Below are 15,463 nucleotides of genomic sequence, written 5' to 3'. Positions count from 1 at the left end.
TATTATATACATTAGATAATAAAAAAATATTCATATAAAATCATTAACAATTATTCATATTTTTAAGTTACGATACCTAAATTATCTTTTATTTCTTTTAATCTGTCATCTATGCTGGTGAAATACTTCATTTTTACCAAAAAATAACGTACTTTGTCGATATCGTTTGTTTTGAAGGCTTCAGACAATTGGCTGGAACAAAAATTTTTTTTAGACAGTTCAGATATAAGATCCAGTTATTGACACTAGCCTAGTTGTTTGACACTTGCAATTTTATTCCAATTAAAAAAATTAAATGCGCTCAAAAAACCAATTTTCTTAAAATTTAATGAAAATTAATTTAGCATACATTTAATAATTTTTAAAATTATATATCAAATAAATTATGGCAAAAAAAAAAATTGACGTGAAAATTTTAAAAAATAAAAAATGCAATTTTTCAAAAATGATTTTTGGGACAAATTTTTTTGTTAAATAAAATTAAAAAATTGTTAAGTGACTGCTAACTTTAATGTCATTAAAATTTATAATTCTAAAATGATATTTATTAATTTATTAGCGTTGATTTGTTTTTTTTTTTTTAATTAAAATAAAATTGCACGTGTCAATAACTAGACCAGTGTCAACAACTGGGTCTTTTACTTCATTTTACTTGTAAAATAAACATTAAATTAAATTTAAAAATTACTTTGTTAAAGTAGCAAGTATTTCGCGGTTTTCTTTTATAATTTTAATTATTTTATCTTTATCAGTCCCAGCATCGTCAATCGCTTCATTTCTTTCCATTATTTCCATGATAAACTCCGGCTCTATAGAAACAGTTTCTTCTGGTACGGATAAATTGTTCAATTCTAATAAATAAATCCCTCTGTGTAACGGGTTTAATAGTGTATAATAAGCATTACTTACTAATCCTGACATATCTTTCAAGTATTGCTGTTCTTTCTAAAAATAATTAAATTTAATTAATTTTCTAAAGTAAGTATTTATTATATAATATTAAAAAAAAAATATATTTACCTCCGGTTTATTTAATAACTTATCAGGATGCAGTTTATTTTGGAGCTGTTTATATTTTTGCCTAACATCAGTCATATCCAAATCAAATTTCCTTTCGATTCCCAGAATCTCAAAATAATCAAACTCTTCTGGGGGTTTCAGGACTGTTTCACATTTTTTACAGAATACTTCAGACTTGAAAGGAAAATTGCACTGCCAACATTTCTTAGGTACATCACTAGAATACAGAGAGACAGGTGAAAATCTGTACTCCAGATCAATATCCTTCTTAGCCCAGACTGCGTGGATTCGTTGGCAGTTTGTTGTGCTCCAAACTCTTGCAAAATTCGCTGGACGAACTAGGCTATAAACTAGCCTCAATCCCATTATTTAAGTCTGTAAATGTTTATATTTATTACTTAATAATTATTATAATAAATAATCTTTTGCAATAAATAAATAACTAATTGTATAATTCAATTTTAACCTACCTTTATTATTTTTTAGGTAATCAAAACACTATTTACAGCGATGCATACATAACAGCTGATTCTGACTTACTGGTCGTGCCTGCTTTGTAGCGCCACCAAACACCGCGGTGGTAAAAAATAAACTGGCTTGAATGCAAGAAACACTTGCCAACAATTAATAATTAACAATGCTTAAAAGTTCTAGAGAATTTCAGCTTAAGAATTTTTTTTTTTAAATATTTCATTTAAAAAAAAAAAAAAAAAAAAAAAAAAATTGGAGCTTAAAATAATCAATTTTAATTATTGAGTACACATTAATTTCCGAAGAAAAATTTTAATTACTTTTATCTGAAGAATTTTATAACTTAAAACCGGAAAAACAAAATCGTATTAAAAAAATGTACTTTTAATTAAATTTAAATTGGATTTTCTGGCGTGAAGTGATAGAGTAAAAAAATATCCGCGTGAATGTTTTTATATAAAAGGTATTCATACAAGTGCAGCCAAAGCAAGCACCAGCGAGTCCACCGGGTATACAGCTACAAAATATATGATGATCAGAAATGAAGACGAGGGTTGTATACTATGTCTCGAGCTCGGGGCTCCCGGCGTTTGCATTGGGGACGGTGGGGTCGCGGAAGTTGTGCGAGGGTGGTTAAACGTATCGTCAGTAGTCGTGTGACGCTTGCCGGTACGTTACGTCTCCTATATCGCGGATCTGTCATTCACTAGTGTTTCCACGTGGTGCGTGAGCTTTCCCGTTTCATTTCCGCGCATCTCCAGTTATCTCTTTGTATTGATATACCTGTATACAAATGTAGCTTATACATTTATACAAACGTACCTTTCCGTCCAAGCGTGCCTTTGTCTCGTTTGTTATTTCATTTATTCACGAGATCACACAAATATAGTACACACTCTGTAACATTGTTTCGTCCTCACATTATATTCGCAAAGGTATATAAAATATAAAATAGCCGCTCAAACAATATATTGTACTCCGTTTATTAAAATTAAAACAAAAACCGAATTTACAGTGGCATTATTCATCGACTTTTTAAATTATTTTTCCAAAAATCATAAATTATAAATTATAAATTTAAACTCCAAAATTCAATCAATAAGAAGAATTTATCAACATTCTATTTTTGTAATCATAAATTAGTAAGTATAAATCAATAATTTAGTAAAGTAGCAATTGAAGACTATCATTATCATCCAGCTGATATTTATAAATAAAACTGGGGATTAATTTAGCTTAGCTAGAGTAGAGTAAGTAAATGCGATAATGATAGCTAAAAGTACATAGGATAGGATAGGATAGAAAAGAAATAGATAGGATGCTCTTCCATATACGTAACAGTATCAAAAGCAGGTGTCTGGTAAGGCAAAGGGTATCCAGAGGACATAGAACATAGCAGGGTTGAATTAATACTGCTATACACAGACAGTACACACGACATAACACCATAGAGACACTATAGAGATCGCGTGACTGCGTGGCTAGCCAAGTATCGAACGACTAATCAGATCTGGGTCGTATTTGCTCGGCAAAAAGAGTAACCCCGTTAAGATTACATAATAATCATTACTATTACCTTATAAATACTAGATTTTTATTGATAGAAATAAACCTAATTAAATAAATGTAATTGCTGGCTGTTGATGTTTGTTATAATTATCACTGTTGTAATTATGGTTGAAATAAAAAATATTTAGATTAATCTGGCTGCCTTAATCGGTATCACAGGAGTCAATAGATGCAGTGCCAACACGTGGTGGAAAGGCAATCACTAAGCGCCTCTGCTGGGTTTATACGTGGATAGATGATCCTCGAGTGGTAGCTGCGTCGAGGGTCGTCGCCCTCGTACCCAAGTCTTAGCTTTGCACACTGTACCTCGTGACGAGGGTGGAAGACCGTAAACGTGGGGGTGAAGCTAAAATACGTATATATCGTATATATAAATGTATATACATGCTGCTGTAGAGCTGCATATAAGGGAAAGAGAAATTACTTTCGCTTTACTTGGAATCGTATTCGGGTGAGTCTGGAGCAAGCGGGCAAATGCCAGCAGTTTTTAATCTAAATTATTAAGAGAATAAGGAAAATTTTGTGGCCAGGATAGTCATATGATAAAATCGGTTTTTTTAGTGAAATTTAGTGTCATTGCAAAGATCTTGATTTGAATTTGTGCCTTTTTAAGGTTTCATATCATTCGAACTAATAGTAAATTTATTATGATAAGTATTTAGGCTGCATTCGAAAATTCTCTATCTCTAGATACATAATTAAGAAATGACATTGTATCTTGTGAACTATTGACATTTTTAAAGATATAAGCTCATCCCGATGTTACACTGATCAAGAGCTTTCATTTGAGTACCCACATCAATTTTTCATATATTTATATATATTGTACATATATGTATATATGAAAAATATATCAAAATGCATGTGGGTACTCAAATGAAAGCTCTTGACGAGGGTAACATCGGAATGAGCTTATATCTTCAAAAATGTAAATATTTAAGAAAGTACAGTGCAATTTAACAAAAGTCATCATTTAAGAAAGCAAAATTTTAATTATTTATCGTTGACAAGTCACATAGTGACTGCAAGGTTGCTAGTTTTTATTATATTATGTATGCTGTATGCGTGTATTTATAAATATATGTTAGTTGTAGTTGCTGCGTCGAGGCTGTACAGGTTCCTGAGAAGAAGAAGGAAATAGATTTAACGACGGCAATGCGTCATACTGTACTGTGTGTGTATGAGGATGCCTGAAAATCGGGGTACTCGTTGTTGGGGTTGCCACAACGAAACAGAAAGCTTTGGGGGTTGAAATGCTGCAGGGAAAGTCTCGGCAGTCTGTTACGCTATAGGACATCTCGTTTATAGAGAACACAGACAAGACTAGTGTAGTATACATAGTGTATTATGTATGTAGTAGGATAAGCTGAAGGGTCAGGGGCGTTATTGCGGTCTCTTTTCAGCCTTATCTGCTGAGTATCTTCTCTCTCATTTTCGCTTTTGTGTTTTTACCCCCGCAGTGCAGGAAGATGGCCAAACTCGTGCGCCATCGTCATGGTAACCGACCAACTGCCTACTATTTGTATACACTACTCTAGTCGGAAAATCTCTAAATGCTTGACAATTATTTTTATTACAATAACTTTTAGTTATTTATGAAATATTTAATATTGTTTTATGTCGAAATTTATTTATTTATTTGAGAATTCTTTGTCTGAGGAATCCCATGAATTCCAAAATTAAAGCAATATGTATGACGATTGCTCATGAAAGGGATGCTTAATTTCAGAGAGGAAAATGCGGAATTTATCATTGGACCGGTGACGAACTTCAGTAATGCTGTTAGCCCAGGGAGCTATTTCAATAGCAACAATTGCCGGTATTGTCGAGGAGGAGGAGTACGCCAACAGTGAGGCGAACAGCGGTCGATACGATGGCTATGTAACTGATCACACGGATCTCGGCTCTGAAATTGATATCTCTGAGTCTGAGTACCGACGCGAACTTTTAAATGACGTAAGTTTAATTTAATAATGCTTTTTTAAATATTTATTTATCATTTATTCGATAGTTGAGAGGGTTGTTATTAGTTTTACTAAGTGATTTATTTTTTTTAAAACTTTTATTAAAATTTATTTGAACTTTTTTAGAATTTATAAACCATAAGAAAATAATAAGGGTATATTTTTATTATTTATTTATTTAATGCCAAGCGGCATTAGAATATTAAATTTATCAAATAAATTTAATCAAGTGATAATACATCACATGATGGTAAAGGGAGCGGATAAAAATGAAAAATTCAAAAATTCTAAAATATAATTGCAAGTATTAAGTGGGGAAGTAGCAGAATTAACAGAAAAAAAAATCATTGTATTTATTTGTATTATATTAAATTTTTTTTTTTTATAAATTGTTTAAATTTGACCGAGATTAAAATTTTCCTTTGGATTAATCAATAGACCGCTTGAGTAGAGAATGTTAATTGATAGTTGTAAAGTTTGAAAATTAAATTCTTGCCCTGAAAGACTGACCGAAATATTTCGAGCTGTCAACTATCTGGCGAAAACAAATTTCTCAAACCTCTATTCTATATTATAAAATATAAAGCTTTTCAATAATATTGTTTTTTCTTGTCAAAAAGTTGGTTTATCAAACAAGAAGCTTTATTTTCTCAACACTGAGTGAGAAGTCAATAATCTAGTAATAATAAATGGATGTTTATTTATTCACGTTCTTAGAAATGGCGAATGCTGTTCGACAAGTTCGATCCCGAGGGCTTTGGAGAAATACCACGCGAGGATTTTCTGGAGGCTTTAACAAGTCCCGAATGGAGAGCGGAAATCCCAGTGAACAAACGGGAAATTCTTCTTGCCCGTGTAAAGGAATCTCATGCCGACGCCATAACGTTTCAGGACTTTGTCAATGTGGTGAGTAGTTTGTTGAAATAAGTTCATTGCTAAATAGTTTAATAATAGTTAAGTCGAAACGATTGACCACTGCAGAAGTATATAGTTGACAGCTGAATAGATTTTTATTCGAGAAAATACCAGGACATTAACCGCATTATATGAATGTCAGTTGAGTTGAAAAAATAACACCGTTCATAGTTTATCCTTGATTTAACCACAAGGTATTTCGGGATTATCGAGTAAAAATCTCACGTCTCTAAATACACCGACAACTTAAATTCTTATATTATATTATTATATGTATCAATGGATTTTCAACATGTATTTACATTTGTTGGCTTCCTTATATACATATTATTCCTGTGTATTTTAGAGGAATGACCAGTATAGACCTACCATACAGTTTTTATAGATGCGTGAGTCACCCGTAGTTTTTACGTCCCATTTCCCCAAAGGCCCGGCTCTCTCCAGTCGACATATCCACATCGGCATTGTTAATCGCTTATTTGTCAAAGCTGAAAAATCCGAGCAGGACAAGAATGTCCATCCTCTACCCTGGTCTCTGCTTCAACAATAAGGCCGGTAGCCGTCTCTATACCATCTACCGAACCTTGGAATCTAAAATGGAAGGAACTTGCCGGAGATAAATATCAGGAACAATAATAAAATCCATCCCAACAGTGGTTTTTACATTCGGACAATTTTCTAGGTACTTACCTTTTCTTGCCCCTTTTCCGTTCTGTCGATAGACATTTATAATAATATAAAAGTATGTATTTATAAACTGGTAGTTAAGTCCACCGAAAAAAGCTAAACTTGTAAACCTAAATCGTTCGGACGTTGAGTGGCGGACAAATAGCCCGGACAATTGCTCCCTCTTATGCTCGATCGAAAATTCTCAATTCTCAATTCTCAATTCTGCTGTACGATTGATTAATTTTACGGCGATGTCCGATTTATGGGGGATAATTACCTTGCCACTCAACAAAAACCAGCCAACAATAATTTTATATAAATAAAATAAAATGGTGAGTTATTTTTCAACAGCTTGCCAATTGATCGACTGGCCCATTCACCTAATAGCATTTATAACTCACCCATCATAGCTCAAGTATAGCCCACCTTTCTTATTCATGCCTTCTACATCTAGAGCTCTGTGACTACAACTATGTATTATATATTATATATTATATTATACACACAACTGTTAGCTCGATTCCATTTGGTGTGTCGTGTATACCTTGGATCGTTATCCGGCTTTTTATCTCTCCCTTTTACCTCATAATTTCGTCACCAATTTAACACTGACCGTGTAGACAGAAGTGAAGGCATATACCCATGACCATACTAGAACCAGAACCGTCTTATTCTGTCCTCCTGTCCTGGTAGTTCTGTTATTTCACTATGATCTACGACCACGACGACGACCGTTCAAATTAAAGGAATAATAGCCGGTCTGCTAGGACGATAGTTTCTCCTTCTTATAATATATAACTAACAAAACGAAACCCTCATACTCGAACCAAAACTCGGCAATATTAATATCCACGATTCAGTGAACAAACCGAGCTAAAGTGTCTCTGAATAATGACGCATTTGTCGTTGTGTTTAGTTATGAATATAATACGCACTGCTGATGATGCTTGCCAGAAATTACAGCCCGCAAATGGAGGCGTGTGGCGATTAACAAAACGACCCGTGGACAAATTCCATTACCGAGGATCTATACATAATAATAATAAGATACTTTTCCACTCTAAAAATGAAATTCCATCTGTCAAAAGACTAAAAACGTTGTTCGGCTTCTTCAACGAATCAGTAATAGTCCAGACTAATACCAGATGATTCTTTGTGTGTCCAAATAATTACAAATAAGTAGACGTTTGCGAGAAATGGTCTTTCCTTCTATTCTTTTTTCTTGAGGTTTATTTTTTAACAACTTTCGTAAACCCCATCCTCATCCCTATACACACCAAAAAGCAGACTAGACTCTATAACAGAACGTAGAAGAGCATCGACAGACGATCCGTTTATCGTTTATCGGTTTTTGCCGGGTGCATGAGTCGCGGGCTTTGTTCCTCTGAGAATCGCCGCCCGAACCGGAGATTATCGCCGGATTTGTAGACCAGAAATACGATCAGACTTATGTCTGTGTCTACAAGGGAATCCTTTCCTTTCACTCAGCTCGTCTCTGCATCAGTATATCTGAGTATATTACCAGGCCTTGTGTTATTATTCGGCAACCCGTCGATTTTCCTCTATTCACCAAAGAGCAACTTGTATTATTGTCGCCCGTTTTCAGGATTATAAAAACTTTGTGTCAATAACAGTGAAAATTTTGTTCACTCCTTATTTCAACAGATTGCTATCTTCTCTTCTCGTATTTCTTTTTAGCATCGATCATCATCATTATCATTGTTGTTATTATATTTCCCACCTGAGGAGTGTTTCAACCTTTGATCAGTGGCTGGTTTAGCAGGCTCGTTTTCTACCTGAACGGCGACCTTCGGGTGGCAGATAGCTAGGCAGGCAGCGTCGGCAGAATCCAACAGAGGAAGAGATCCAAGCTCCAGTGTCGAGTGTAGGATAGAGGATGCTAGAGAGGACCGAGGAATGAAGATTATCGTCGGAGTGTAGTGATTAGCAATTAGCTCGTCGCCGGTACAGGCGGCATCACATCACTTACACTCCAGTCTGGAGTTAGATAGACGGTCGTTTGGGCAAAACCGCAACACATCACATCGCCGATAGAAGGTGCTGACGATTCTCTATTACAGGTAAACGTCGAGATATTAGACGTGGGATGAAATTAGATTCGCTGATCGCGATTGGAAAAAAGTTGAGCAAACATTGAAGGAGCAGAACCAAACGGACTGGATTGGCTGGAAGGAATACTTTTCGTAGCAGAAGCACACGCGTACGACCACCACCGGGCTCAATCGCCGGTGGTCCATCAGTCCGACTGTTTTGGTCGTTTTGTTTGATTCGACCTTTCTCTCTTTTTTTATCGTCGTCTCTATTATCTGAGGAGGCTGCTCTTGTAGATGGGCATGCGTGGCCATCTCGAGCTTATTCACCGCTGTATAGCCAGTATGTGACGGCATATGTAATGTCTAATGGGGAGGAGTGAGAACAAGAGACACTGAATGTGTGAGAGAAAAAAAACTCGTCAAGGTTCACACGAATGCCTCGCGACGATCCCACGAGTGCGCCACACCAATTTCCATACTCGACACCATCCACATCCACACACTCCCTGCTCATCCACCTTCTTTACTTGATCCTCAGAGTCGGTCTCATCCTTAACATTACATCTACCTCTCAGCCCAAGTCTCAGCCTCCTCCACTCTTTTTTCATTTTCATTTTATTTTATTTTATTTTATTTTATATACACATTTTATATGCTCACACCCTCGGCATAGACAGTGTGTTTTTAACCATCAGTGCATTACTCATGCGTTCTCTTCTCTACTGCTCCTCCTTCCAATCTTTAAACTCCTTTTCATGCCCGAATAAATTTACAACCAATTATTTACATTTTATCCTTTATTTCTGCTACGGCTTTTATACTAATATTATCGCTTCAGATATTGTATTCACTCGATGAGGTTTCTCGAGCTGTGACTAAACACAACTGGTCTATGGTTAATGTCATTTATGTTACTTGGATTGATGGTCATCCGACTGTTTAAGGTGTTATATTGTATCAATGAATGTATAAATATTTAAATTTTTAATTGATTATTTAAATGGATAAGGAAGAATTCAGGTCAGGATGAGTTTATTTTAATTTTAAGTCATTGTTTATTTGGAATTTATTCGGAAAATATAGCTTTTTACAATTTCTACATGAAAAAAATTTATTTTAGCTAAATTAATCTTTAAAATTCTGACTTTTAAATTTTAAATTGAAGATTTAACATTTTTTAATTTAAAATTTACATCAAATTTGAAAAAAAAAAATCAAAATTTCCAATTATAATTAAATTACAAACAATTTTTACATTTAATCAATATTATTAAGAGAATAGAAAAAATTTGGTGTCCAGGAAAGTCATATGATAAATTTGGTTTTTTTAGTGAAATTTAGTGTCATTGTAAAGGTCTTGACTTGAATTAGTGCCTTTTAAAGATTTCATATCGTTATCACCGATAGTCAATATATGATGATAAGTATTTAGTCTGCGTTAAAAAATTCTCTATTTCTAGGTACATAATTAAGAAATTACCTTGTGTCTCGTAAACTCTTGACATTTTTAAAGATATAAGCTCATCTTGATGTTACATTCATCGAGAGCTTTCATTTGAATACCCACATCAATTTTTTCATATATTTATATATATTATATATATGTATATATGAAAAATATATCAAAATGCATGTGGGTACTTAAATGAAAGCTCTTGATGAATGTAACATCGTAATGAGCTTATATCTTTAAAAATGTCAATATTTAAAAAAGTACAGTGCAATTTAACAAAAGTCAAAATTGAAAATCAAAACTTTTAATTTCTTAATTCACAGCATCGACTTTTAATTAAAATCATCGATCAAATCAGCCAGGTATCATATATCCAAGCCTAAAAATCATTAATCTTAACTAAAAAATGCATTGCATAACAAACTCGCAAAAAACAGCGTAAAACTCGATCGAGAAATGATATTCTCAATATTTTAACTGGTTTGTTCCAGTGACAGCAGACTCGATAAAAGTGTTGAGTTTTGTGTGTCGTCGTTTGTCCATCGACATTAATATACACACATATAGATAGATACAGATATATAAATACTTGAATACATATGTGTAGACATAAAATATCGACAAGCAGCAGGCAGGATTGTAAGGTATGCAGGAGCATCTCCTGGACGTAGCTCCGTTTCTTTGGACACCGCCTCCTTGTCTCACGCTCTCAATCCTTTCTCTTTATCTCAACTACCTCGGTGATTGGCCGTGTTTTGTTTCTATTATCCCCTAATTAAGAGCCGTTTGAAAGGTCAGCGTGAAAGTGAGTGAGATAAAGATAGTAAAAAATAATGTAAAAAGTTTAAATCAACAGCGATCGCCACCGCACCCGTGCGGTCTTTCCACGAAACCCGAGCCCGAGAGCTGGACCCTCATCCTCATATACTTCGTAAGCCTATCGAGCTTTTAATTCGATGACAACGACGTTGTCTCGCCAGGTCCGCCGATAAGATAAAAACAAAGACGACAAGAGCAGAGACGAGGTAAAATATGTCAAACTCAAACTCAGAACGACTCTCCCCCTTTTATTCCTTCATTCCTCACCCAAAATCATCATATATTTCTATATATCTATACGAACTACACAAATACCTGTAATCTACACGAATAGGAACGTCTTTGACTTTTTTAACTCCAAAAGGAGTCTGGTATGCGAAGATATGATCGTATACGATCAAGCGAGGCATCGATCTACATAGATAGGTCTCGCCATATTCCAAAATGCTTTTAGCGGTAACGCGTAAGCAGTCCCTTTCGTTGACACTAATAGGCGTACCGTGTCATTTTTCTTCTTGCTTTCTCTCCGTTTCGTTAAATATGCCATACCTTCAGCTTTAGCTTCAACTTTTAGAACCTCTGAGTCATCGAGGTCCTAAACCTACTACTCTTTGCCACGACACTGATCACCAGCTCGACATTTTCTCGACAGACATTTTACTTCTTCGACATAACATGAATCTCGTTACGTGTTCATTTAAATACTATTTCATTTATATTTTAAATTTCAAGTCTTTTTTAGTGTTATTTTATTTCAACAATTTTATTTTTATTATGCAGGTGGCATGTAAAGTGTCATGGAATTTTTTGACGTAATTTTTAGTAAATAAAAATGTTTAAGTAATTTTTTATTGACATTTAATTGAAAAAAAAAAATTTTTTTAAATAAATTACAGATTACAAAATTTTCAATAAAATAAAATTTATTAAAAATAATTAAAAACTAGCAACCTTGCAGTCATTATATGACTGCCGTGACTTGCAAACTATAAATACATAAAATTTTACTTTATTAAATAGTGACTTTTGTTAAATTGCACTGTACTTTCTTAACTATTGACATTTTTAAAGATATAAGCTCATCCCGATGTTACATTCATCAAGAGCTTTCATTTGAATACCCACATGTATTTTGATATATTTTTCATATATACATATATATAATATATATAAATATATGAAAAATTGATGTGGGTACTCAAATGAAAGGTTTCGATGAGTGTAACATCGGGATGAGTTTATATCTTTAAAAATGTCAATATTTCACAAGATACAAGGTCATTTCTTAATTATGTATCTAGAGATTATTTTCAACTTTTCGATCAAGCATTTAATTTTTTAATTATAATTTTATAAAAATTCAATCAATCAATTTTTTATTTAAAAAATTAAAATCCAAAATAAAAGTAAAAGCTGTGATAGTATTGCTACAAATACCAAGAAGTGTTGAGAATAAAAAAGTCTGATTAACGATCTGAGCGAAGTATGTTTTTATCTCTAGAATAAAGCTACACCGAAAATTATTTATCCATTTAATTTATTTATTTATTATTGTTTTTTCGTTTGTTGACTTTAATTTTGAACAACAGTTGGACTGGCGCCACGTAGTCGAGAAATCCTTTTATACTTTATATACCGGTACCTTGTGTGCTTATACAACTACATATATATATATATATATATATATATATATATATATATATATATATATATATATATATATATATATATATATATATATAAATAATATACAACCATAGTTGTACTTTAATTCCGTGTGTGTTGTGTGTTAGATGCGTAGAGAGAAAATAAAAAATAAAAACAAATAGAAAGATGGCAAGAGAGAGCGACAAAGAGAACGAGAAAAACGATCGGCTCGTTATCTCCGGATCGCGATCGTCCCACCGACCGCGAACAACACGCGGCTTCTCGCCGAGTTTAGTCGCTGGTCGCTGGCGAACCTCAGACATATCGCATAACGATGTGCCTCTTCTCCCATCGGCCCGTGTTCGAATAGCAGACCGCCCCTTATGCTTATATGCTCGGGAATTCTGCCATCGGCATCAATAAAACACGACCAAAAGCGCTTAACTTTAATTTAAATAAAAAACTAATAAAAGCTGGAGAAAATTAAACGCAACAAAAATTTTTTAATAACTCACGACGGATAGAGAAGTTTTTACACGCAAAAGCTGAGCTTGTACCGATTGCGGGTTCTCAATTCTATTCTCGGTGTTGCGTCGCTAATCACCCGATAAGACCAGAGCAGACAGCCCTCACTCGCTGCTGCCATCTGCCAGGGGGTTGCCCAACTGCCGAGGGGTTGAGCGGCGAGTGGCGCTTACTGGAGGCCCCCTAGAAAAGCTCTCGTTAATTCAAACAGGTGTTTGTTTCTTAACTCCAACTCCGTAAGTTTTAAATTAAAAGCTCGAGAGCCAGAGGACAAGCACCGGCCCTTGTTCTTAATGGGCACTCAGATGTTTAACCATGAATTGCGGTATCGCGCTAAATGCTACCCATCAAATTACCTGACACATGGCCTGCGTATTTGTATCTCCCGGCTGGTCTTGCTGCTCTATTATATACATTATATCAACAAAAATGTATACAAAATACATTGTGTGTATGTGTGTATGGATAGAGCCATCCATCGAGGCAAACGAGTTCGAAGACTGACCACCCTTGCGTCGGCAAAAAGGCCAGTCTTTAAAAGTTTCGGGGGAATGGGACCAGATATTTTGTGGAGTGAGAACCAACAGTTGATTTACACTTAACTGGGATGGATATAAATATAAATATAAATGTAATATGGAATATAGAATATAGGAGCTGAACGAGACGGCTACGGCATCTCACCTAATAACGATCCTCGTCTGCAAAACTTTCATCCTGGTATTTTATATTGGATCGTACAGAATGCTCGCCCAAGGCTAGGTGTGTTTTGTATGCTGTACAGCTATGTGATATGTATATGTAGCAGTGTTGGAGGGTAGTTAAGAGAATAACTTTTTTTTTTCGGGAGGAATTAGTTAGGTATGAAAAAATTCTAGATTACTACATTAAGGCTCGCAGGTAGATTTTGCTAGCAATTATTATTTTGTTTAATGATTTTTTTGTTAAGTTTGTAGAAAATTAGAAAATGTTAACATTTTTTACAAAATTTGTAGAAAATCTATATTATTAAGAAAATAAGAAATATTTTTTTTCAGGATAGTCATATGATAAAATCAGTTTTTTTAGTAAAGTTTAGTGTCATTGCAAAGGTCTTGACGTGAATTTATACCTTTTCAAAGTTTCATATCATTCTCACCGATAGTCAGTTTATTATAATAAGTATTTAGGCTGCATTCGAAAATACTCTATCTCTGGATACATAATTAAGAAATGACCTTTTATCTTGTGAAATATTGACATTTTTAACGATATAAGCTCATCCCGATGTTACACTCATCGAGACCTTTCATTTGAGTACTCACATCAATTTTTCATATATTTTATATATTTATATATATATGAATATATGAAAAATATATGAAAATGCATGTGGGTACTCAAATGGAAGCTTTTGATGATTGTAACATCGGGATGAGCTTATATCTTTAAACACGTCAATATTTAAGAAAGTACAGTGTAATTTAACAAAAGTTATTGTTTAATAACGCAAAATTTTACTTATTTATAACTCACAAGTCACGGCAGTCGCATAGTGACTACAAGGTTGCTAGTAAATTTTAAAATTATAAAAATCAATCCATAAAATTTTCACAATTTTAAAATGTTCTTACAGAATTTGTAAAAATTCTTTTTAAAAATAAATTTTTCCAACTTTTTGCTCTAGACGTCTAAATTAAAATTTAAACCATGAACCGTAAAAATCATATGAAATAATAAAACTTATTAAAACTCTGAAAATTACATTTTAATAATTCAATTTAACCGAAACAAATTTTATAATTTAATTAAAAAAAAAAAAACTTTTGACGTCACTTGAACAGAAAAACTCAACTTATTTTTTATTAAAATTTTCTCCATCGCCCAAACCTTAAAAAAACATTCTTTAACCACCCTAATGCACATTGTATATACATAACAACATAATGTAGAGTATATCTACCAATGAAAGACATTTCTACACGTCTGTTGGACAACATAATAGACACCGCTAACCGGCCAGCAGGTAAAAGAGCATCGGGGCATTTTATACAAAAGTCAAAGAAAAATAATGCAACAGCGACAAACGACTCGTTACTGTTCTGTTCTGCCAATGACGACTCTAACAACCCACACAGACCCAGTTTGAGGACGTACTAGATGCGAGTAACGAGCGACAGTCTCCGCATTCATGTGTCCCGTCTTTCAGGGGAATAAAAGACCAGGAAAAATAGGTGAAAAATTGTAAAAACATTTCGAGACCCGGCTGCTCTTTTTATTTTATCGCCATTATTTCTATTTTACTCTGAGGAGTGAAGCTACTAACGACGGTACAACATCAGTCCTTATTTTCCGTCTCTGTCTTGCTTTAATGAGTT

At 33.9% G+C, this 15,463-nt stretch overlaps 2 protein-coding genes across 5 annotated transcripts in view; one reads left to right on the top strand and one right to left on the bottom strand.

Annotated features, from left to right (window-relative positions):
- LOC123259543 (protein rhomboid) overlaps positions 1-15,463 on the top strand; it is a 184,955-nt gene that overhangs the window by 2,289 nt on the left and 167,203 nt on the right. For 2 of the 3 annotated variants that reach the window (XM_044720116.1, XM_044720118.1), the window contains exons 2-3: positions 4,790-5,016; positions 5,742-5,930. In XM_044720116.1, coding sequence (XP_044576051.1) covers positions 4,837-5,016; positions 5,742-5,930 — 369 coding nt within the window. In that variant the 5' untranslated portion in view covers positions 4,790-4,836. Of the gene's footprint in view, positions 1-2,568; positions 2,634-4,789; positions 5,017-5,741; positions 5,931-15,463 lie in introns of those variants that run through there. The other variant, XM_044720117.1, reaches the window with a different exon arrangement.
- Positions 26-1,647, bottom strand: LOC123259551 (iron-sulfur cluster co-chaperone protein HscB). Of its 2 annotated transcripts, none has more exons than XM_044720134.1 (4): positions 1,491-1,647; positions 1,021-1,395; positions 689-945; positions 26-192 (listed from the first exon to the last, which is right to left on the bottom strand). In XM_044720134.1, exons 2-4 carry the CDS (start codon positions 1,384-1,386, stop codon positions 63-65), a joined length of 753 nt encoding a protein of 250 aa, XP_044576069.1. In that variant the 5' UTR covers positions 1,387-1,395; positions 1,491-1,647; the 3' UTR covers positions 26-62. The 2 variants fall into 2 exon arrangements, with proteins under 2 accessions (XP_044576069.1, XP_044576070.1); XM_044720135.1 differs by having other exon boundaries at positions 146-192; positions 910-945.

The sequence above is a fragment of the Cotesia glomerata genome, linkage group LG2, assembly GCF_020080835.1.
Source record: "Cotesia glomerata isolate CgM1 linkage group LG2, MPM_Cglom_v2.3, whole genome shotgun sequence".
Classification (NCBI taxonomy): Eukaryota; Metazoa; Arthropoda; class Insecta; order Hymenoptera; family Braconidae; genus Cotesia; species Cotesia glomerata.
Note: the sequence above shows the minus strand (reverse complement) of the source record. Positions and strands in the feature narration are given on the sequence as shown.

Excerpts from the sequence above, each read along its gene's own strand:
- LOC123259551 (XM_044720134.1), bottom strand. The coding sequence starts at position 1,386 with ATGGGATTGAGGCTAGTTTATAGCCTAGTTCGTCCAGCGAATTTTGCA. Across the intron at positions 946-1,020 it reads AGTTATTAAATAAACCGGAG|AAAGAACAGCAATACTTGAA; the intron begins GTAAATATATTT and ends AATTATTTTTAG. Across the intron at positions 193-688 it reads ATACTTGCTACTTTAACAAA|CCAATTGTCTGAAGCCTTCA; the intron begins GTAATTTTTAAA and ends TTTTTGTTCCAG.